The sequence below is a fragment of the Olea europaea genome, chromosome 4 (genome assembly GCF_002742605.1).
Source record: "Olea europaea var. sylvestris chromosome 4, O_europaea_v1, whole genome shotgun sequence".
NCBI lineage: Eukaryota > Viridiplantae > Streptophyta > Magnoliopsida > Lamiales > Oleaceae > Olea > Olea europaea.
The window spans coordinates 5,455,891-5,479,154 of NC_036240.1; the positions used below are offsets into that span (position 1 = coordinate 5,455,891).

The 23,264-nt window shown below is 34.5% G+C and overlaps 3 protein-coding genes across 4 annotated transcripts; 1 reads left to right on the forward strand and 2 right to left on the reverse strand.

The window, feature by feature from the left end:
- The first annotated feature begins 488 nt into the window (after positions 1-488).
- On the forward strand, positions 489-10,264 carry LOC111393370. Its single transcript, XM_023018877.1, has 4 exons — positions 489-706; positions 795-875; positions 1,070-1,139; positions 9,883-10,264. The coding sequence occupies exons 1-4, from the start codon at positions 593-595 to the stop codon at positions 9,930-9,932; spliced, it is 315 nt and encodes a 104-aa protein (XP_022874645.1). The 5' UTR covers positions 489-592; the 3' UTR covers positions 9,933-10,264.
- Positions 10,265-10,849: 585 nt separating this feature from the next.
- Positions 10,850-12,512, reverse strand: LOC111393369. The gene is made up of 6 exons (XM_023018876.1): positions 12,435-12,512; positions 12,294-12,330; positions 12,137-12,208; positions 11,864-12,014; positions 11,645-11,776; positions 10,850-11,544 (listed from the first exon to the last, which is right to left on the reverse strand). Exons 1-6 carry the CDS (start codon positions 12,472-12,474, stop codon positions 11,131-11,133), a joined length of 846 nt encoding a protein of 281 aa, XP_022874644.1. The 5' UTR covers positions 12,475-12,512; the 3' UTR covers positions 10,850-11,130.
- A 4,609-nt stretch (positions 12,513-17,121) lies between these two features.
- LOC111393371 (uncharacterized GPI-anchored protein At1g61900-like) lies at positions 17,122-22,233 on the reverse strand. Of its 2 annotated transcripts, none has more exons than XM_023018880.1 (7): positions 22,081-22,233; positions 20,586-21,437; positions 19,699-19,944; positions 19,583-19,597; positions 18,080-18,220; positions 17,872-17,910; positions 17,122-17,367 (listed from the first exon to the last, which is right to left on the reverse strand). In XM_023018880.1, the coding sequence occupies exons 1-7, from the start codon at positions 22,112-22,114 to the stop codon at positions 17,294-17,296; spliced, it is 1,401 nt and encodes a 466-aa protein (XP_022874648.1). In that variant the 5' UTR covers positions 22,115-22,233; the 3' UTR covers positions 17,122-17,293. The 2 variants fall into 2 exon arrangements, with proteins under 2 accessions (XP_022874648.1, XP_022874647.1); XM_023018879.1 differs by having other exon boundaries at positions 19,583-19,606; positions 22,081-22,232.
- Between the last annotated feature and the right edge of the window lie 1,031 nt (positions 22,234-23,264).

A 23,264-nucleotide genomic window follows, 5' to 3' on the forward strand; every position in this document is an offset into this window, starting at 1 on the left:
CACTATCAGTGTTGACGTTAAAATCATATGATTTCACATGACTCACAATTAAAGTCAAAATTGTCAAATCAGTTAATATTTATTTCTATTTCATCGAAATTCGTATGACTTTTTAACGTTTAAATTGATCATTTTTATCATGTAAAAATCAATTCATAATAGATTAAGGATCTAAACTTTTAAAGATTGAATATTTTTAACAAAGGTTAAAAGTAATTTACCCTTTTCTTTTTTAAAAGTTAAAGGTTTGTTTAAGCCATATTATTTAAAAAATTTATATATTATTCAACAGTGATTTGATATTATTTCAATCACACATTTTTCAATAAAATAATATTACACGTAAATATAAATTTTTTTTTTATTTTTTAATAATACGTTTCCCATTAATTTGACATGAATAATGTATTTTTTTCTAGAATGTGGTTTAAACATGGGCTAAGAAAGCCGTCCGGACTGGTTCGACAGGACCGGAAATCCCGGTTCAATGTTCGTCCGCAAATTCCAATCGGGACTGGATAACGCCCGACTCGCAAGCAGTCTCTGCAAAACACAGAGATCAGGGAAAAGGAACACGAAAAAGTAAAGAAAAATGATGAGAACAAGATTGTTATGGTTCTCACTGGGGTTTGCCTCCACCTCTGCAGTAATGACTCACTTTGTTTTCAAAGATCTCTGGATTGATCGCAAATGCATCTCTTCCCAGGTAATATTGTATAAATTCAACATATATGCTTATGAATTGTATTTATTTATAAAAGTTTTTATGAATTTCTTCTTTTTTATGGCTGCAGTTGAATGAGAAATTTAGTTCTTTAGATACCCGAGTTTCCAATCTGGAATCCCTTCTTCCTCATAAACACCCTCCGCAACCGGTACGGTTTTTTCCTTCATGTTACAATTATTTCTGAAAATTTTATAATATTTTTGGTCCTTTTTGTTTTTGAAGAATTGGGAATTTTGAGAAGGGCTTGGGGCCTTTGGCTACTCTGCTTTAACTAGGTTTGATCTTTTTAAGATGGAATCCAAGATAATAATAACTAATGAATAAGGGCTGCTTATCTTGAAGGTTGACATGGAACCCCCAATACCAATAGTGGGAAATCAAAATTCAAGTTTTGTTCGGGAAAAATTTATTGGTATGTTACAAAGTGGAATTGAAGGCAGACTTGTAGTAAAATGCAGTGATTCACACATCATTATATGAATTAGCATCTCGAATTGCAGTGAGCATTATTTTTTTCTTCCATTTTGTGGCGTGAAAATTATTTATGGTTGTGTTTGGTGTTACCGATAGATGGTCAAGAAATAGCTGCAATTTTTTGTCGGTTACATGTTTTATGTTCAGATCATGATTTCCAAAACTTGGTAGAAAATTACAGTTTTGGTTAATAGTTTGCATGGATATATACAATATATAACTTATTAATTATGGCTTTTATGCATTGTTTTTGATGAATTACAATCTTTTTGCTCTTTTTTAACCAACTTATCTTCACCTGCTCACGGTCGTATTGATCATATTCTGATATTGTTGTCCCAGGACTTGAGTATAATCATTATCATTCCACAATATCACCACGATCAGCAATACTGAATTATGGATAGATCATAGATGTAACAATTGCTTAGGATTGTTGTTGCATTTTAATCCCTGTGCTAAACAATGTGATTATGAGAGATTCTAGAGTCTGTCTCGAATCTTTATAATGGGTTCATGTAATAGTTTCCTCTATGGACTGGAATTCTCTAGCTCTACTTGAATGATAATTCATGTAGAAGTTAAAAACACGTGTTCTGTTTTTCCCACATTATACATCCCACTGGGAGAACATCAATTGTGACTTGTCTCTACCTTTAATTTGTTGAAATGTGCTTATTATGGTCCCACATAAAAACTGTATTTAAGAACTATGAAGATATTGCTTTCTTTTTACTCCTTTTTTTTTTTTTTTTTTTTTTTTTTTTTTTTTTTTTTTTTTTTTTTGGGGGTTTGTGTGTGCACGCGTGGAAATGAACATCTCATATGTGATGTCACATAGTGGAAAGTAAGACATATTGTGACTGAATTGAAGAATAATTGCAAACTTGAAGCTTTATCTAATAAAAATAAAAAGTGATAAGGTCCCAAACTAATGGATTGAGAAGTGATATTCCAGAGTTCCTTTAAACCTACACTTCTACCTATCATTAACGCATAAGCATGCCAATGAAGAAAGTCAATGGAAAACAACACAAAAGATTCAAAGCAATGCTGTTTTATATTTAATGAAAATGCAATGTGTTATTTTTATTCATTTTTTTTTCTTCCATATTGTGAATTTGTCATCCTTTTCACATAATTTACATTGAAGCTGTTTTTTTTTTTTAATAACTGTGGGTGTCCGGATCAGCTTACGTGCACTTCGATTAAGCCCATGGGACCCTAAAATTTACAATCAGGTACTCACTTCAGTGGTTCTAAGGAGATTCGAACTGTTAACCATTGGAGAACAAACTCAAGACCTGACCACTGAGCTACCCTTCAGAGTTTTTTCATTACAGTAGTTTTAGGCAAACTGATGAATCTTCCTTGTCTAGTATCGAGTTTCAAAAATTGAGTAGTGTAAAATGGTATCTAATATTTGTGTTGTCGCCTTCTTAATGAACAGTTATATATTACAAAAATAAATTAAAAAATCAAAAAATACTTAACGAGACACTTATCACCCTGGACATTTGTTTTACTATATTTGGAGAAAAGATAATGGCAGAGATTAGTGGGTGTTAAGTTGTAATTTTTGTGAAATCAAATATTATTCTCTGCTAGGACTGTCTCTATTGGTTTCTAGATAATGAATGTAAAATTAGTCTAGTGGAAACATAAAATGTAACTATTATTTAATATAGTGTAGAATTAATTGATATTTCATCGTATAACGGTAAACAAAATTTCTGTTGTTATCTATACGATAATCTGAAGTGTTTTTGATCCACCTCTCATCTGTCTATTCTAATAAGACAACAATGCTGTCATGATTCATGAATGAAAGTTCTTTTAAGACTATGATAGAAATGTCTTAATCATATAAGTTCCGTTTCATATGGCGATGCCTCCATTTGTTGACTTATGTCATAATTTTTATTTTATTCATTCTAGTATTACCAAACCCCCATCTCAAAATCATTATTTTTGCTATATTCAATTTATGGAAATTTTATTCAATATACTCTTATTATGGCATAGCTTGTCTAATAAACATTATGTAGAACTTCCATTTTTTACTTGATTGGTATCTTTGAATCACATAGAATCCCTATTGTAGTTCTCCATTTCGTCCTACCCATTTCAGTATATGCATTACAAAGGTATTAGGCTGATTTTAAATTATCAGCTCTCTCAATTTTATTCAACTTAGAAGGCTTCTCTTAAATAGAGAAGAAAGAATAACAACCCCCTAAAACTAAGGCTATAAATCCCTATAAATTAGGGATAAAAAACAGCCCTTATTCAAATTTAAACAAGCACTAAAATAGGAAACTACATAACAAACTCAACAATCAAACTAACTAAATAATTTGAGGATCGTCTACACTCCCCCCGAAGTTGATAAATAGATGTTGATCATTCCCAACTTGTTTACAATATCTTTAAATTGTTGCCTCGGTAAACCTTTAGTTAGAATATTTACAACTTCTTGATTTGAAGGAACATAGGTCATAGTGATTACTCCTTCTTTGATTCTTTCTTTAATAAAGCGTCGATCCACTTCTACATGTTTTGTTCGATTATGATGGACTGGATTATGAGCAATATTAAATGCAGCTTGATTATCACATTAGAGCTTCATGGGCTCCGAACCGTTCATCTTCAACTCATCCAATAATCTCTTAATCCAAATTAATTCACATGTTTCTTGAGCGACGGCCATGTATTTTGCCTCTGCGCTACTTTGAGCTACCACGGCCTATTTCTTGCTATGCCATGTAACCGTATTTCCCCAAATCTTTGTGCAATACCCAGACTTTGACCTTTTATCATCAACCGAACCTGCCCAATTTGCATCAATAAATGTCTCCACACTTCGTTCCTCATTCTTTTTAAAACACAGTCCCTTTCGAGGTGCGAATCCAATAGACTACTTCAAGGTGTTCCTCATATGGGTCATGCATAAATTCACTTGCAATGCTAACTGCAAATGCAATATCCGGTCTTGTGTGGAAAGATAAATTAATTTTCCTACCGGTCTTCAATTGTTTAGGTTCTTCAATATCATCCATGTATACTATTAGAATAGTGAATGTTTGAAAAATATTGTATGATTTGCTTGGCCTTAGGTGAATCCATATTTCTTGATGGATTTGGCGAATCTCTCAAACCATGCTCGTGGTGATTGTTTCAGACCATAGAGTGATTTCATCAACTTGCGAGTTTTTCTGTAAATTTCTTCAAACCTTGGAGGTACATTCATATATACTTCTTCTAATGTACCATTCAGGTAAGATTTTTTTACGTCCATTTCGTGAAGTGGCCAATTCAGATTAACTGCTAATTATAATAGAATTCTGACGATGTTGAGCTTTGCAACTGGTGCAAATGTCGCAGTATAATCTACTCCAAGTGTTTGTGTAAATCCTTTTGCAATCAGTCGAGCTTTGTACCTCTCAACATTGTCGTCTGACCTATACTTGATAGTGAATACCCATTTACACCCTACTGGACTTTTTCCATCTAGTAAGTCAACTACTTCCCATGTTCCATTCTTCCTCAAGGCATACATCTCTTCCTCGACAATTTTTCTCCATTCAAGATGGCTAAGGTCTTCATGAATTGTCTTTGGAATTTTGTCATTGGATACTTTTTCTGTCAATGCTCAGAATGCTAGTGATAGTTTGGTATAGAAGAGGTCATTGGCAAAGGGTACAAGCTCGTGTGCCTTTTCCTAGAGCAATCGATATGTTTTAGTTGCTATCAATCTATTAATCTGGAGTGTTCACCTTTGGCTCGGACTCTTGATAGTGAGTCTGGGGAATAATGGTAGATACATCCGTAGGAGCTTGGACACATCTAGAATAAACACGTAACTCGGTTGTTTTTTTTCCTCTTTAGGTGAATCTTTCCTTGTTTCTAGTTCAACTATTTCTGGCACAATAGGTAAGGTGGGTAGGCTTGGATTTGGGAGATTTGGAAGACTATTTGAGAGTTTTGGAAGACTTAGAGGGCTTGGATTTGAGAAAGGGTAGATTTGTTGTCCTTTACTCGAGTTCTCCCCTTGAAGGACAGATTTTGGATAGTAAGAAAGATGTTCAAGGAAGGTGACATTGCAAGTAACAGGTAACTTTTTTGTTTCTGGATTATAGCATTTGTAACCTTTTTTGATTTGGGGAATAACTTACACTTAATAGCACGGGATCAAGTTTGCTTTGATTTGGATGGGAAGAGTGGACAAAAACAGAGCACCAAAATGTTTTAATGGGAAGATCGGAAGGCAATGATAGTGGGGAAACTGGTCGAGGTGGAGTTGGATAGGTGTTTTGTAATGAAGAGTCTTGGAAGGGAGATGGTTGGTTAGATAGGAGGTTGTAAGGACGGTTTCACCCTAGAAATTTTTTGGAACATTGTTTGTTAACATGATTGCACGGCAATTTCAAGAAGATGACGGTTTTTTTCTTTCGGCTATACCATTTCGTTGGGGGTTCCAACACAAGAACTTTGGTAGATAATTCTATGATTAATAAGGAAGAGACAGAGAACAAAGTTGAAATATTCTCGTTCGTTATCAGTTTGTAGGATTTGGATTTTAGTTTGGAATTAGGTAATAATCATATAGTAGAAGTTTTAGAAAATTGTAGCGGTTTTAGATTTATCTTTGAGAAGGAAAACCTAACAAATACGAGTGTGATCATCCGTGAAGGTGATGAACCAGCGTGCACCGGAAATATTGTTTATGCGAAATGGTCCCTAAATATCACTATGAATTAGAATGAACGGATTTGATGGTTTGTATGGTTGAAAATGATAGGAAATACGAGTATGTTTAGCAAATTGATACATTTCACAAACAAATGATTCAAGATTTTCATTGATAAAGAATGACGGAAACAAACATTTTAGATATGGAAAACTTGGATGACCTAGCTTATTATGCCATAACATAACTTTATTAGAACTAGAATTCAATTTGGAAACAGCTTCACTTTATAGTGCTTGAGTTTGTTTATTTGTGACGTGTCCATTGCACTCAAACAAGTATAAACCATTGCTCTTCTTAGCACTGCCAATCATTTTCCTCGAAAGCAAATCCTAAAACTGACAGCCAGAATGAAAGAACTTAGCAACACAATTCCAATCTTTTGTTAATTTGCTAATGGGAAGTAAATTACAAGATAAGGTGGGAACATGAAGAACAGAGTGAAGAGTTAAAGTGGGAGACAATTTAATGGAACCAATTCCAGCTACAGGTGTGAATAGGTGAGAAACTGATTTAAATAGCTGGTCATATGGTCTGACGCCCTTGAGTCAATGACCTAGAAGTTTGAGGTTTCAGTTTTGGCTGATAAGGCGGAGGAAAAATGACCTTTTTGGGCAACAGATGCTGTTGGCTGAACTGAGGTTGATGGAGGTGCAATAAAAATTGCCTTTAGCTGCTCAAGTTGATATTTAGTGAACCAAAGGCCAGATTCAGAATTTTTAGCCCCATTTTCTTCCTCTATAGACGTCAAAAGGCCTCTATTTTCTCTTTGTCTCTTTGCTCTCCAGCTCGAGTCAGATTGCTTGAAATGAGGTGGTTTGCTGTGAATCTCCCAGCATGTGTCCTTAGTATGCTTGAGTCGCTTGCAGTGCTCACACCATGGCCTGCTATTTCTGTGCCCTGTCCAAGTACCATTGTTTTGATTGTAGTGCCGTTTTGTGAACATAGCCGATTCTGATTGTAGAGGGTCAGGTTGATTTGACCCCTTTCCTTTTCCAAGCATAAACCGTTTCCTACTCTCTTCTCGTCAGACCATTGCAAACGCCTCCTTCACTTCGGGAAATGGCTTAAATCCAAGGACTCTCCCCCTAACTTCATCGAAATCTTTATTTAGTCCATAAAGAAAATCGAACACTCTCTCCTTATCCATCATTTTCTTGTATTCCAGTCAAGTTCCAGAAAGAGACCGAGCTCTTGCCATAGGCCCATCAATTCATTATATTATTGAGTTATTGATTTATCTCCTTGGTTTTTCTCGCTTAGGGCAGTTTTCAATTCAAAAATTTGAGCTGTATTACCAACATCAGAGTATGTTTTGGCCATCATATCCAATATTTCCTTTGCTGTCTTGTAGTAGAGGTAGGTTCTTCCAATCTCCGGTTCCATGGAGTTTATGAGCCAAGCCTTCACCATAGAATTTTCCGATCTCCATTTCTTGAATTCAGTGGTCCCTTTGCCTGGAGATTCTGCCTCTCCTCATCCCTTTCCGTCAATGACCAATAGAGCAGACTGAGACCACTCTACAAAGTTTGACCATCGAGCTTTGTTTGGGTGACTTGGAGAGAGTTGTTCACATTGTTAATGCTGGTGGAAGGCTTAGGAAGTGGCTGAGATGTTGCCGCTTCAGAAGTAGCCTCTGACAATGCTGTCCTTGTAGCACCAGTCATTGCCATTTCGTCATTATTGCCTGTGCTGTGCTGAGTTTCCATCTTTGATACCATGAAGGTATTAGGCCGATTTTAAATTATTAGCTCTTTCAGTTTTATTCTACATAGAAGGCTCCTCTTAAATATAGAAGAAAGAATAACAACCCCCTAAAACTAAGGCTATAAATCCCTATAAATCAGGGTTATAAAACAGCCCTTATTCAAATTTAAACAAGCCCTAAAGTAGGAAACTAACTACATAACAAACCACAACAAACTAACTAAATAATTTGAAAATCGTCTACACATTATCTTAGTCTTTTACTGATAATTGATCTTAAACATATAAACCAACCTTTGGAACAACACCATTCTTTATTCTGAATCTACTATTATTGTTATTCCTATAAGGACTATGTATTTCATTTAATATTACTTAACTTAAACCTTTGATTCTGATGTCTTCTCTGGAGATTTAACTTACAGTTAGTCCCCTTAGTCATATCAACTGAACATACGTCAGGGACTCTTATCTTAGATATGTCTTATAAGTTCGTCCATGAATAAAATAAATATTAAAGACTTTGAACTTGGATGCAGCAACGGAAAATTCTCTATTACTTCCCCCACCAGATTTTCTCCTCGCGTTTTAGCCATCATTTGGGTCCTTGTTAGTACTTATGTACTAATTTAAATTCCTTTTTCTTCATCTCTCTAGCATCCACAATAAGATTTCGACAAATATCCAACTGTACCTTTCTTTATACCAATAAAAACCATGTCCACATTTTGTTATTTTCTCTATATTTTTTCATTACTGTATGAAATTGTTAATTGACTTCCATAATAGATTTCACTACCAGGAAACCAAACTGGTTCACTGTGGCCTAGTATGTTAAGTTTTTTTTGGATGCCTTCTTGAATTACCACTTGCAGTATTGATTCTTTGACTTGGCAAATTTCTTTTGCTGGAAGAAAATAATTGGCCTTACTATCCTGGAGCTAATGGCTGCGTCTTCCTTTGGAGGATGCAAATCAACTTCTTTCCATCTGTGTGAAAAGTACAAGCATCGTGGAGCTGTTTAACATCCCATGTGCTTATCATACAACCAGGATTGACCTGATAATATGTGACAAGCATCCAGTGGAATAACATTCTGCAGTATACTGAGTTTCCTTAGGTTTTCACAAAATATCCCCCAACCATTTAAGTCATCTTTCTCCTAATTTCTCATCTGTTGGTGTCACCTCTACTCGTCAATGTATGGTCTCATTTCTTATGTTATAAATTCTAATATGATGACAGATTCATCTTATGAATACTTTGTTCTTTTGATGGGGATGATAGAGGATTGCAGTAAGTTAACAATTAACTTCATCACTTCTTATGATGTAAGTCCTAAAGCCACTAGTAAAAGCATGTAATTAGATAGAGGATTGCAGTAAGCTAACAACTAAACTTCATCACATCTTATGATGAAAATCCTAAAGCTACTAGTAAAAGCATGTAATTAGATTACTCCTAACAATTGCGAAAACGAAGTCACAGTGTCACTCCTAAGAGTAATAGGATTCCTGCAACATCCGTCTTTCCAAATCTTTGGATCAAATCATAGCCATGGTAACTTAAAATATATAAAAAGTTTAATTCATCAGTTCAAAGCAATGAACAACAAACCTTACAAAAATATAAGTTTAAACTGGTAAAAATAACCTGACTTGTCTTTCAACTCTTACCCTATGTTTTTTCCTCTAGGAATGCTTATAATAAATTAAATATGTAGATTGTAGGTATGTCCCCATTATGTATAAATTAGTAATTTCTTTCACTTCAATATTTACTTAATCCAGCCAGTGAAGGCAGTTTGTTTTGTACCAGATGTATGTATTTCATTTTTTTCGTAAATTATATTGAAAAGTGACGCTCGAGGAATTGATGCTATAATGATAGAGTGGGTGCTATTTTTCTTTATATATTTGTCCATTTTTAAAAATGATAGAAATGTTATTAATATCTGGATTATTTCGATATCTTGTGTGCAATTGAGTTGAGTTATCACAAAAATATATGACTCTCTCTTTCTCTCTCTCTCTGTGGATTAAGAATGAAGAGGATTGACTATTGACCGAAGTATATACTAATTCTAGTTTTCAAAGCTTTCGGGTGTCTTTTGTTGACACAATTATGTTACATAATTCTTGTCTTGGCATAAATTAATTCACCGGCTCAATTTTCTTTTGTTATAGCTTACACATGTGGCCTTACAGCTGTTTCCTTCTTGCAGGACGAAGGCAATATTTAATGATGCTTCAGCTTTTTGGTTGCCCATCTTGAAGTTCATAGAGCTCTCGCGTGTCATCTTTCTTGGATGAAGGCAATTTGCAAAAAGATCCATCATGCTTGGTGTTGTAGCCCATTGCTGTTAATGTATTTTGGACAAGTTTGTTATGGAACGTTATGTTAGGCAAAATGTTAGTATGAGATACTCCGCTCATAGATTTACATAATTTTAGTTTTGTGAGGTGACACCCTCTGTAGCTAGGCTTAATCTAAACTTGTTTGTCACTTGTTTGGCATCTTTGTTATCAGAATGCAATCTGTTTTATGGCTTGTTATCAAGGGCCTCGTGGAGTTTTTATTTTTATAATTGAAGTTATTTTCTATAATTGCGTCATCAGCTCTTGTTGATAGGCTGCACTAATTCGGGATGCCCATTAATCTTCATCCCCTTGTTCTGTAAAGGTTAAAATAATGTTCTATGAAAGTTTGCTGATTAGACTGAGGTTAACTTGTATAATTTGCACGTCCCTGGACATTGCCAAATTTTGCTTCATCAAGGATATCTGCCTTCTCTATTATAAACTTATATGGAGCTTTCCCTGGTCATGATTAAAATTTCATGTTTGGGGGAGTTGTTTATGTTATGTAAGAGACCTAACCTCCTCAGGTAGAATAGTGGTTCTTACTACTCACTACTCACTTTCCTATAATTGGCAGAATTGACTGGTAGATAAGTGAGAACTTGTGGATCCCAGGAAATATATGGATAAAAAGTGTTTTGATGGATTATAAACGGGTGTGAAACAAGGGTCAGATATACGAGAATTGTTGCAGAAGGAAGAACAGAATTTGAGAGTGAAGACTACGCTTGCTGAACCAATTCTTTACATTGTCGGTGAGCTTCTGCTTGCATATACGATGTGTTTATTATGTATAGGTTGCTATTTAGCTTACCCAATATTGCTGAGGAATAAAACAATAAATATGAATTTCATTAGCCTGAAAATTTTTATTACATGCTATAGGGGTTTCTCCCCACATTTGGCTATTTACAAATATCACTGTATCCTCTGACTTTGCTGTAGGGAAAAAAATGTTTGCTATTGATTACTCTACTGAGATATGTTTCATATCGTGTCTTATGACTAATTATCTTTCATATCTCTACCATCTATTTAAGAGATTCTGGAATGTATTATGTTCCGTAAGGTGAGCTAATGAATGTCCTGGAACTGAATTGCTATTTACAGGGCTAGACCGGGATTTGGTCATTGTTAGCTTCTTTAATTGTCTCAGATTCTGGCATATCTGCTGGTGTAGAGTGGGGTTTTACAGAACCACCTAAAGAATGATGTTCTTGCTCATGGTGTACTTCAATTGTCCATATAAGTACCAAAGCCACCATTATCACTGATAGAAGCACCAATGATACCCAAGTCATTCTCGCGTATCTCTTTAGGGGTTTGCAGTGGTCGTCAAGGATATTAGAAAAAGCATCCTTTACCATTTGACACTCGACTAAGTTTTCCATACCAGGATAAACGTCCAGTAACTCTTGTATTGAAGACGTGTAAGCCTCTATAGTATTGAATTCACGAGCTGGAATTAGGATCCCTCCATTGCAAGTCTCACCCTCCGAATCAGGACAAGTCAGCATTCTCAATAGCTTCAGAAAATGGAAGACTATTTAGTTACAAAACTAGATGCAAAATATTGAAGTTTGAGACGTTTTTATGGTAAAGTAGCATTCTATTTCTTATGCTCACCCGAGGGATGTCTCCTATTTTAATTGAACTGGCTAGACAACTTCCAGGCTGATATTCATAATCAGGTGGTGGCGAGAAAGGGTTGCAAATTTGAACAATGTTTGCATATGATGAAGATATATTATTGTTCACCTGCATTGATTTTCCAACCATTATTAGATATACAATTTTTTTTCCTTATTAACTATTTTCATTCTTCCTTATGAAATAGAGTATTACCTCGTTCACCAGGTCGTAAACCCTGGCACTAACATCGGTTAAGATTGGTTCTGCTGAAAGCAACTCGTCACACGGAAGAATGGAGCTCAAGGTGTTGTTGTAGGGGTCCTGTTGGAAGCTTTCAAATGCTGTGCATGTGTCTCCAGCAAAGCTGGAATATTACCAAAATATAATTAATCAGGTTTCTGTGACTGTATTTACATTCTCTGTATGTACAAATTTATTTGTTCTTAATGATGTAATGTTTTTAGGAAGGGCAAGTATAAAGCATACTTTCCAAGGAAGAAATAGACCCCAAAGAACACCCAGTAAAAGATAGTGAGAATCCAGCATAGTGCAATTAATCTGCAAGAGTTTAGGTAAATATATGAGAAACTCGTGCATTTAACTTCACAAGAAACTATGTAAGATCTCATACATTATAACTTACATGTAAAGAATCCTCCGAAATTTTAGTGCTCCAAACACTGCATTGTAAGAGAGTTTATTTTATTAGAAAGATGGAAAGATAAATGTTGTGATTTTTCTTTCATAACTTATATATGTATGTTACTGAGGGAATCTGCATTACCTAATAGAGCAATTACAGCAACCAAATTCAATGAAATCATCAATGTAGAAACTATATACCTGCAATCACAAATGAAATAGTATTCAAGATCTGCCCCTCAGATGAATACACGTGTGTGTGTGTGTGGAGAGAGAGAGAGAGAGAGAGAGAGAGAGAATCTTCTGGACTTGGGGTGTTACATCGTGTATTCAAGTTTGAGCATTACTTGGACTTGGTTGTTATTTGTTGTTAAGTTTGCCCGTAGGAGCTTTCGTGGAAGAGGTAGAGGGTTTTTTGTTGAATGGTGAAATGTTATTTCTTGCATCAAAATTTCATGTCAATATGGAGATTTGTTAGAGTGTAACCCAAATTTTATTATAGTTCGACGTAGAAATGCTAGTCATCCACGTCATAGGCACTAGTGCGTATTTTTCGGCTCTGTCACGACTTGCTAACCACTCCATGGGCATTCAAGTAGTGGATGGTCCACTCACTAGCCGCGAAAAAGATCACTCAAGCATCGAATGTATCCTGCCAAACCTTAGTCGCGATTTTACGATGTTTTACATTCCTAAATAACTTCAAACACTTCATTATATATTAGGCCTACTATATTGGGATTTCATTGTATTATATATGTCAGCTAACCATTGGTTTGTAACAACTTCACATTTTGTATTAATCCTTTTGATATAAGGAATTATTCTTCTTTACCCGTAGTTTTTTCTCATCTTGGATTTCCATGTGAATCTTGTAATCTTATTCTTATTTTTTATATTGTCGATCCTCATTTTTCATAACAATTTTGAATAAAATCTATGTTCGTCACCTACTATTATTTTGTTTTAAGTTGATCGCTATACTAAGCTTTCTTCAAATTTGATCACTTTAGATTGCAAAGTAAGCTATCCGTTATTTAAATAAATAGAGAAACAGCAATGATCATATTGTAGCAAATTTTAGTCTAGCCATCAAAATGAAATGTTTCTAAAAGTTTTATTAGCAAAGAAACCTAGTGAAAATATATATTAGGAAAAAAAAAATAGAGAACAATCGCTTTATTAAAAGAAATATCATAAAAAAATAATATTGTCAAAAAGCATTATTGTCTTACAAAAATGATGAAGTAGGGGAAGCCTCAGATGAAGGCATAGACTCCTTTTTTTCTCATTTATTTTTCAGCAATATTTCTCCCCCATAAAATTATTAGAGAGAAAAGGTTTGATGTATGTTTAATTGAACAAGCGACTAAGAAAGAAAGAAAAATTTACAATCTCATCCAATCCAGTACCATGTATCAATGCTATTGTAATAAAAACCTTGGTCAAAATTTTCTTCATTCTTGGTGGGGTCGTTTATCCTGGGAAATAGCAATTATGCTTGGTGGGTAACGCATTTTTCTAACCTGTGAAGTAATTCGTTATTTTGAGTATGCAGTTTAGCCATACGAAGAAAGAAAGAAAAAAAAACCCGAAAACTCACCGGGAAAACTATGTACAAGAAATCCCTGTTGAAGTTTTAATGTTAGGCCAGTGAAGATGTTCCTGTGAAGCTCTTAGGGTAAAATTTGGTTAATTGAAGGAAAAAATAGCCTTTGCAATGAGTTTACTCTTCAACTTTAATACTTGTAGGCAGCCATGCATCTGGAATGTTTAACACATTCAAATTAGTCGACGCCATGGAAATATACGAAGAAAGAAAAAAAACCCGAAAACTCACCGGGATAACTATGTACAAGAAATCCCTGTTGTAGTCTTAACGTTAGGCCAGTGAAGATGTGCTTGTGAAGCTCTCAGGGTAAAATTTGGTTAATTGAAGGAAAAAATAGCCTTTGCAACGAGTTTACTCTTCAACTTTAATACTTGTAGGCAGCCATGCATCTGGAATGTTTAACACATTCAAATTAGTCGACGCCATGGAAAAAAACCCACAAGTCAAACACTTCGAAAACAAATTTCCAATTCTTCGTTTGAGTTGACACGTTTTTGGAAGAGAAAGGAAAATGCAACTTCTTAATAATTACTTAATTTAGAAAATAATTTATTTTATTTGCTCAGAAGATTCACGGCTTCTAGTAACCCACCTTTTTTTTTTTTAATTTTATTTTATTGGATGAATGCCTCAGCATATATAACTATGGGGCCCATGCTTTATGATTCATATTTTGAAATGAATAAACATTAGTATAATTAAAAAATTTCAAATTAATGATGTAAGTATTAAATTTCAACCCAAAAAATGGTCAAATTCCCACCAAAATCTTATCCTATTTTAGGTCAGAAGACAACAAGGTTGAATTCTGGTCTAGTCTCGATGAGATACGTGTTGTTATGGTGTAGAATTAGCATACGAATTCAACTACATCAGCACTGAATATTAATTAATACAAATTATAGAAATAAAAAGTTTGTTTCTCTTTTTCTGCCTTTTATTTTATTTTTCAACTAATTTAAAGCAAATACTACAGAAAAATATATTTCTGGAGGGCACCTGCCAAATGTGAAAGAAGTTTTTTTTTTAAATAATTGCTGTGGGGCCCAACCCCCCGACAGTGAGGGATCTATGCACCCCCTCTGAATCGAGCTCTTGTACGTGGACCTCGGTTGAGCCTTATATATACACATACTTGGTTTATTATTCAATTACGTTTTACATTATTCAATCTATATATTTCCTATACATCGTTGAATTGTTGACTAAAACATGGAAAAGGCAACAATCACACATTGATTGGCTTTACACATTTGTTTCACGTATCGAAAAGCTTTGTCCAAGGAATTGCTAAATATCATTAGTTAATAATAAAACTGAAAAAAATTGAAACTGTGATTGGATTTTCATATAGGTAAAGTAGTTATTTTAATAAATTTAGTTTACTGAGTAAATAAACTTTTAGTATAATATAAAAATATAAAAATTAAATACTAACAATTAAAAATTTCATAGAGAATCCAACATAAAAACACAGTTTGCTGCCAAACTGAAATTAGTATATTATATGATGATGAAATAAATAACATTACTCTTTCCAAATTTGTAAGATATACAAATTAAATATTATCAAACACTTACTAGAAACGTCAAGTTGTACATTTCAACACTCGATAATTTGATATGGAATAACTTCTTATTTATTTATATTTAATATAAATAAAAGGAAGTTGCTTGATCTGTTTCAACAATTGAATTTGTTGATATCGTGGAAACTTGATCAAAATTCATCTTATACGGCACAAGGATATGCTCATATAAAGAGACGTCTAAGAAAGATAAAATGTAATTCAATTTGAAATACACACTTCGCCATTTAATTCATACGTCAAAATGTTTTAGAATTAATTTAGTTGTACAATCATACTTGACAATGTTGATGTTGTCAAATTTCGAACCATTAATTTTAAGAACAGTTTTTGAAATGGATGAATGTGATGTTGATAAGTATGACTGTCAACCAAAATTGTAAGAAAAGATAATACAAGTAACATGATTGAATATTTTAATGTTGATAGACAAATTGTTGAGCTGAATTGAGAGTCAAACATTGTTATTTCTTTGAATAAATCCCTGTGTACAAGGAAAATATTCACAGGGGAATTATAGACCCCTCACATGGGTCGACCCCATGAGGGGCCCAGTGCAATAGAAAGGGGGAAAAAAAAAAAAAAAAAAAGATGACCTAACACGTGAGACTCCTGTAAAAGGGTCTGTGAGAGCTAGACCTGTACACCCAACTCGGTTATATTTCTTTAAGAATACTTGTACAAAAGGGTAAGAATATTAGTACGAAAGGTTACTCTTTTGAAAATAAAAATAAATGAATTTTTACAATATTTTTAAAAGTATCTTTGCTCTAAATTCATTAGTAGAAGCCCCGTTTATTGCTTTTGCACAAAATTCTTCCAACCACTTTTAACTCAAATTCTCCATTAAATTAAATTCAGAAGGTCAATACCAATTGAAAACTTAGCCTCCTTTAATATCATTAGTCTTTGCTTGACCAATGTCCCATACCTACCCCATATGCGCGCGCACCCAAAAAACACGATAAATGACCAATGAATCATCATTTGATTCATAAAAAATCAACCCCACAAGTATGAAAATTTCTTAGGTATCTTTCTTGTGATTGGGATCCACAATCAGTAGATCCACCCACCTCCGTCCCATTTTACCTAGGTAAGAGGGTGGGACAAAGTGAGAATTACACCCGATAGAACGAGGAAAAAGAATAGTGATGGCAACGGAACGAGTTCAGGACGGAGCGATCCCACCCCTGCCCGCTTGGCATAAACACCACCCCACGTCCCGCACCTTAGATGGGGTGGGGACGGGACAACTTTTTGCCCCATTTATTGTCCATTTAATTTTTTATTATTCATTTTTTTTTTGAAAGTTTCAAATTACATTATTATTAGAAAATAAAATACAAATTCAAAATAAATTTTTAACAAGTAAATTGTTTAGAAATAAAATTATTTTTAATTTTTTAATTTTATTTTTTTCTTCACGGGACGGGGAAGCCCGTGCCCCACGATGGGGCGCCCCTCCTTGCCCAGCCCCACCAACTCGTTCGGGGCGGGGCTGGGCTGGGTAAATTGCCATTCCTAAACAAGAATGGCCAATCCATCTCATACCAACCCCATTACCATCCCTAAGGCAAACACGCCTTGATAGTGATGATGGATTTAAATCCCAATGCAACACAATATTATTAGTTAACTTGAAAATTGAAATTAATCATAAAATAAAACCAGTAGAAGTCATTAAAGAAAAAAGGCTACTATACACAAAGGAAGACGCTCAAAATATACATGTCATACGCTCTCATTCGATCTAAAGCCCACTAACTCAAACAGGTGTTGGCGCTCAGCAGAATCTCTCTATAACAGCAATGAACCGAAGACAAATACAGAAAAAATGGGTACAAAGAAATCCACATCATCCCTATCACAACCTGCGTTATACAATAACACAATCATCAAGTTATCCACAAGAAACATATCAACTAACGATTGTGTTAAAAATCGACCATACTAAAGAAAAGAACCAATTTAATCTTGAGAACATGGAAAGCAGTCGAAGGAAGGATAGAGACCAAGTATCAGATAACCACAGCTTGAGCAATATAACAAGAAGCTTTTGTTATGATAAAACAAGTGCATTTTGGCGAAACTTGAATTATAGTCTAAGCTGGTTAAACAATTTTTTTGTCTATACATTTCATATGACCCACAACTTGTAACCACTAAAAAGCACTCCCAAGCATGCTCTAAATAGACCAACCCGAATGCACCAAGATTTAATGGGAAGCATTAGAGAGAAGAAAGTAGGTTATGGACAGAAAAAAACAGAAACATATAACTGCTGATTTAATGTCCATCGAATTATAAACAGGCTGAAATATACTAACATTAATTTCACAGAATGGTAATAAAACCATATAAAGAGCAAGGTTTACCTGAAGATTCCGATGTTGGTAATGCAGGCAAGGACATCTCTGCAAGTTTAAGTACAAGTCGTCAGTGTATGGCCATTTAAACATTTATCAAAGTACCAATTGTGCATCTTTAGTTATAAACTACTTTCAAGTCCAATTTCTCTTTAGAACCCAACAGAATTATGTGAAAACAAGTGAACAGCAATAAATGATATTCAAAATCAATTACCAGGCGCGCAAAGAGAGAATGATGTGAAAGATGACGATGAGGGCCATGGAGCAGCAATATTGTCGCTTAGATCACATGTAAAGCTCAAGCCTGATGAATTATCATACACCATATCTACAGGCAGGCTTCCTAGTAAACACCCTACATTTGGGTGTAAAAAATTATCAGTCTTTAGTAATGAACTACTAGAAGTACCACCACTTAATCTACATGAGAAAAAAAAAAAAACATATTACATTAAAGTACAAGATTCCAACATGGCATTGCAGATAAGTCTAGACCTAGGAGTGGTTGGCAAATGTCATAACAATCCTAGTAAGCAAGTGTATGTCTCAAATAACCTGTATCTAGTTTCACAAATTATAAGCCCTAAAATAGATTTACAGTTACTCAGAAGCTAAAACATGTTAATACTTCAAATGTAGTCCAAGGCGGAATCAATCTGAACTAATTTTAGAAGGTCAATTATCATGGACTAAAGTCAATTTCTTGACATTATCAATTTAAGTAATAAAAGATTATTTACTGCATTTTATTGTGTAATGATATTTAGCGCCTGTTTGAGCCTAATTTTTATGGCTAAAAATGCATGTGGAATTGAAGATTGATGGAGAATGTGTGGTTAAAAATTAAGGAAAAGTTTTGGATTTGCGTATAATACTATTTTATTAAAGAATGTATGATTGAAAAGAAGATAGTAAAAAGGTATTTTGGAAAGAGTGGGGATCAAACAAGGGCTTAAAGACAACAAATTAATTTTTATAGCTAGACAAAACAGGTTTATATTAGAATGTAATCTTCTGACTAACTATAACGCAAATGGTTCAGCCCTGGATCAAACCAACACCTAAAAATGCCAAATTTGCCAAATGGCAGGATTTTGCACGAGATATCCGACCAAAGCTTGCATTTCTCTAGTCAAATATATAAAGCAGCAGAATCCCAAAAATAATACAGTAATTTTGAGCAAAGATGCTTAGAGACATAAGGCTCGGCAACACGAAAAGAAATGCTAGTACATCATACAACACAGAGACTAGACTCCGACAAATAATAGTCTAGTGATGGCAATTTTTGACAGACAAACGGAGGCAACTGAAGCATATGAAAGTACTTTGACTACTGAGTTGTGACTAAATCAGTAATTAGGCAATCGGATTTTTTCATAGACTTCTTAAGATCTCATCAAACAGGATCGATAAGCTCGCAGAGAGGTGCCTATCAGGGTAATAGAAGTGTTACCCAATCTTTACCACTTAGTATACCTAGATACCATATACAGAATAAACTCAAAAGTTCAAGAAGAATGTCCCAACCAGCTAAAACTATGTAAAACAATGAGGACATGCCGACATCTTCAAGTCAAAGCAAAAGAGAAGTTGAAAAATTTAAGGCTTCGCAACCAAATAAATGGAATCGCATCCTAGAAGAACGGAAATCTATGTATAAAGCACCAAAAAAGGAAGATTCAACGAAAGAGGTCAGAGTGGATTAAGAGAGTACCTTCTTGTCCATATGCTGCACCATCTTGAAACAGAGAGAGAAGAGAATACCAGATCAGAGAAATTTATAACTTCAAATCAAATATTCCAGATTGAAATCATAAATCAAATACTCACTCTGGAGACTAAAATCTTTCAAGTCCACATCACAAAGCTCATAAACATTAGTAATCACCCCAGCCTTTTGTAGCATGGACCCAATTACAGTAGCGCACATAATTGCTTGCCGATTCGTTATTAACATTTGCCTTTGCACACTCGCTATGTAAGTATTTAATGAACTACAGCATGAAGGACTGGGAGCAGCGACATTTCTGCATTCTTGAATTACTTCTGATGGCTGCCTTAAGTCCAAAGGACAAACTGCATCCCACGAGACAATCATTTAGATCACAGATTAATACATCTTTACTAAAATAAATACCTAAGTAGTTCAGATATAGTGCTCAGATTTCCATATCCACTCCAATTCTTCTTTTATGATAGGTGATAAAATTCTACACAAGAGGCCAGGGGATTCAAAAGTGCCAGCAGATTGATCTGCCGCATAATAAGGCTCATACCTAAATGTTGTAAAACTAAGAAATTCAAGGAACAATATCTGTTCATTAAAAATCACCTTAAAACCAACACAGCAAGAAACTCGTTTTGGAAATTCACTCTCTTTTTAAGTTCAAAGAAAATAGTTTTTTTTCCAATTTAAAATTCCCTAAATCTCAACTTCACTTTCTAAAAACGGTTAAAACATGATCCAATCATCCAACAACACTTAAGGCAACTATACAAGTCATAGGTTTTATTCCTTAAAAAATGTAGAACACATAGAGGACTTTTTATTGAATCATTTTATTCAGATCAAGTTGAGATCCTTGCAAATCAAGTATAGAGTGCTGTACCATAGGGCAAAAAATGAAGGTAAGGACATGGCTGAAGAATCAAAATGTTTTGAATTCAAGGTATATAACAAGCCTATAGCAGGTGCATTAAAAAATAAAAGCACACACCTTTATTAACCTTGCAGGCAGACAATATTCGAAATGCTTTATTTGCAGAATCATGAGGGAGTTTCTGTGAGATCCAAGAATAAACCACGCCTTTACAATCATTAAGCGTGTCAAAATGATTTGCTGGTCCAATTATATTCTTATTGTCAATTAATGACTGAGTTCCTGAGATCTTAAGTGCAGCCTCCATAATTGCAGGCTGACAAATTGATCTGCAGCATTCTTTAAGAGGATCAACTTTACTGCAAGCCTCCAGTAATTTGCTTGTGTTCACTGTTTTCTCGAAAGTGGCTATGTCCTTCACAGGACAAGAACCACCAGTAAGATTTGAAGATTTTACAGAACAGATGGTTGGTATTGAGCTGTTTGCTCCTCTGCTAGCAAGTATACTGACAATATCTTTAAAACAATCATCAGCAACTGCATTTTGTAAAACTAAATTATTGGAACTGGTGCTGTAAAATCCCTGGAATATATGGAGCAAGCTACTAAATTGTGGGCAGCATATAACATTTCCTACAACTGCTGCCAAAGGTAGATTACAGTCAGATGCTGTTTTGTCCATGATACTTGAAATGGCGGAGAAATCTACATGGCACCTTCCAGTCAGGACTGGAACATATGCAGTTGGAAAAGTTGGATACATTGGTGGGAAAGAATACTCGGGAGAAGGAAGATGTGGAATTACAGCAGGTGATATTTCTATGGGTTCAAATATTCCACTTTTGGGTGGGCTAGCAAGCACAGATGAAAGAGAAATGCGACTAGGCTCTGGGAGTGTATGCAGTGCCAGCACATTATGAGAGGCAGACAACCAGATAGCATAAATTAGTAACTGACGGAAGAAAGAACCTGCAATAGCAATACCACATAACATTCCTTTAGAATCAAAACATATTTAAATTTTTTGATAGATAACCCTCATATACAACCTCTGGTGCATTCCTTTTACTGAAATTTAGATGTTTAGAGTCAAATATAATAGAACGCAATCATTATAAGGGACTTATACTTAAAGAACGGTAAGAAAACCATTTCTCCAGATTATTATTGAAATGCTTTCATTGCATATTCAGGTGAATTACCAGCATATATCACTAGCATATGGACACAGATACAACAGCGTTGAATGCCTATTGAACTTAGACTTGGAAACCGCCCCATCCAAGCAAAGAAATTCCCAAGAGATACCCCAAGTTTAGGAAGAGAAAGAGATGGAAACAAAAGATGGCATAAGCTCATATTCTAGATGCACTTTAATGAATGAACTAGGTGATGCCAAAAAAGAGGTAGTAATACTAACTAATTCTCATGGCCCTTAGCCTTGACACAAACTAAAATTCTAAGAGACATACTTCAAGCAGTTTCTTAATAAAGACAGAAAAAGACTAACAAGAGGCAAGCACACACAATTTTACCTAATTATTCCTTGTATGCCAAAAATATACAGAACATTACAAGGCCAACATAGTGAATTACAAAATAGGTAACTTACCCTTAACTCGGGTGCCAGTCTTTACACAATCCATAACCCCTACTAACCATCTGGCAACATGGAGACTCAGAATATAACGTCTGGGATAATTAATAACTATCCTCAGATGATGATCCTAGCATATTGAATACCTATATAACAGGCAAAACATTACAATAAATTTAGAAGAGAACAAGCAAAACCATAGATATATGCAGATTGAAGCACAAGTTTATACTTAAGCAAATTGTAATGCATCTGCTTTGCAAAACCAAACAATACATCGAACAAACTCAAATAAAATTGTAACCCCAGTAAATGCTTCTTACAGTAAACTCCTATTGAATTATTTGATGGAATACGATCATCTTTGCATCTTATCTTGTTTCAAGATTAAGAATTATATCAAAATTTCTTGAACACTTCTGGATTTTCAATTTCTTTGATGGGAACTTCTTACGTTCTGAAACAATGATAGAAACCATGATTTGAAAAACACTATTTCGCTTCCATATGCTTATCCTTCCTTTCTCATTCACAGTATATAAAAATAAAAAATAAAAAAATTCTTACCCAAACCAAAAAACCCAGCAAATTTCAAACTAGGTTACTTACCTTAACTCGAATGCCACGCTTTACACAATTAAACCTACTAACCATATAGCAACATAGCCTCGGAATACAACTACTGGTTAACTGACTACTATCCCTGAAGGAGGTCAAATCGCCATATCAAATATCTATACAACGGGATCAGATCATTTTATTCAAAATACGACAGATCGACCATAAAAAACGCAGTTAGTGAGCACAAGTTCAAATTGTAATGAAAATCTCAAAAAATAATAATAATAATAAAAATAAAAATGGTATTCTAAACCTACTAAAGATGCGCCTTATTGTGAACTCCTATTGAATCTGTTTTTTCAGTGATGGAATATTGTCTGCTTTGTATGATTGCATCTATCTCCTTGTCAACAATAGAAAATAAATTTAAAAAATCTCTAACAGTTCCGGGTTCTTAATTTCTTTAATGGTTATTTCAATTCCTTCTTCCTCAAATACTTTCAGAATGCAATATATTGAAAACACTATTTTGCTTCATCATACACCTCTTACTCCTTTTCTAATTAAAAAAAAAAATCTCAATTTCATCCTTCATTCCTAGTTAAAAGCAGCTCATAAACAAAATTTTGAAAATAACG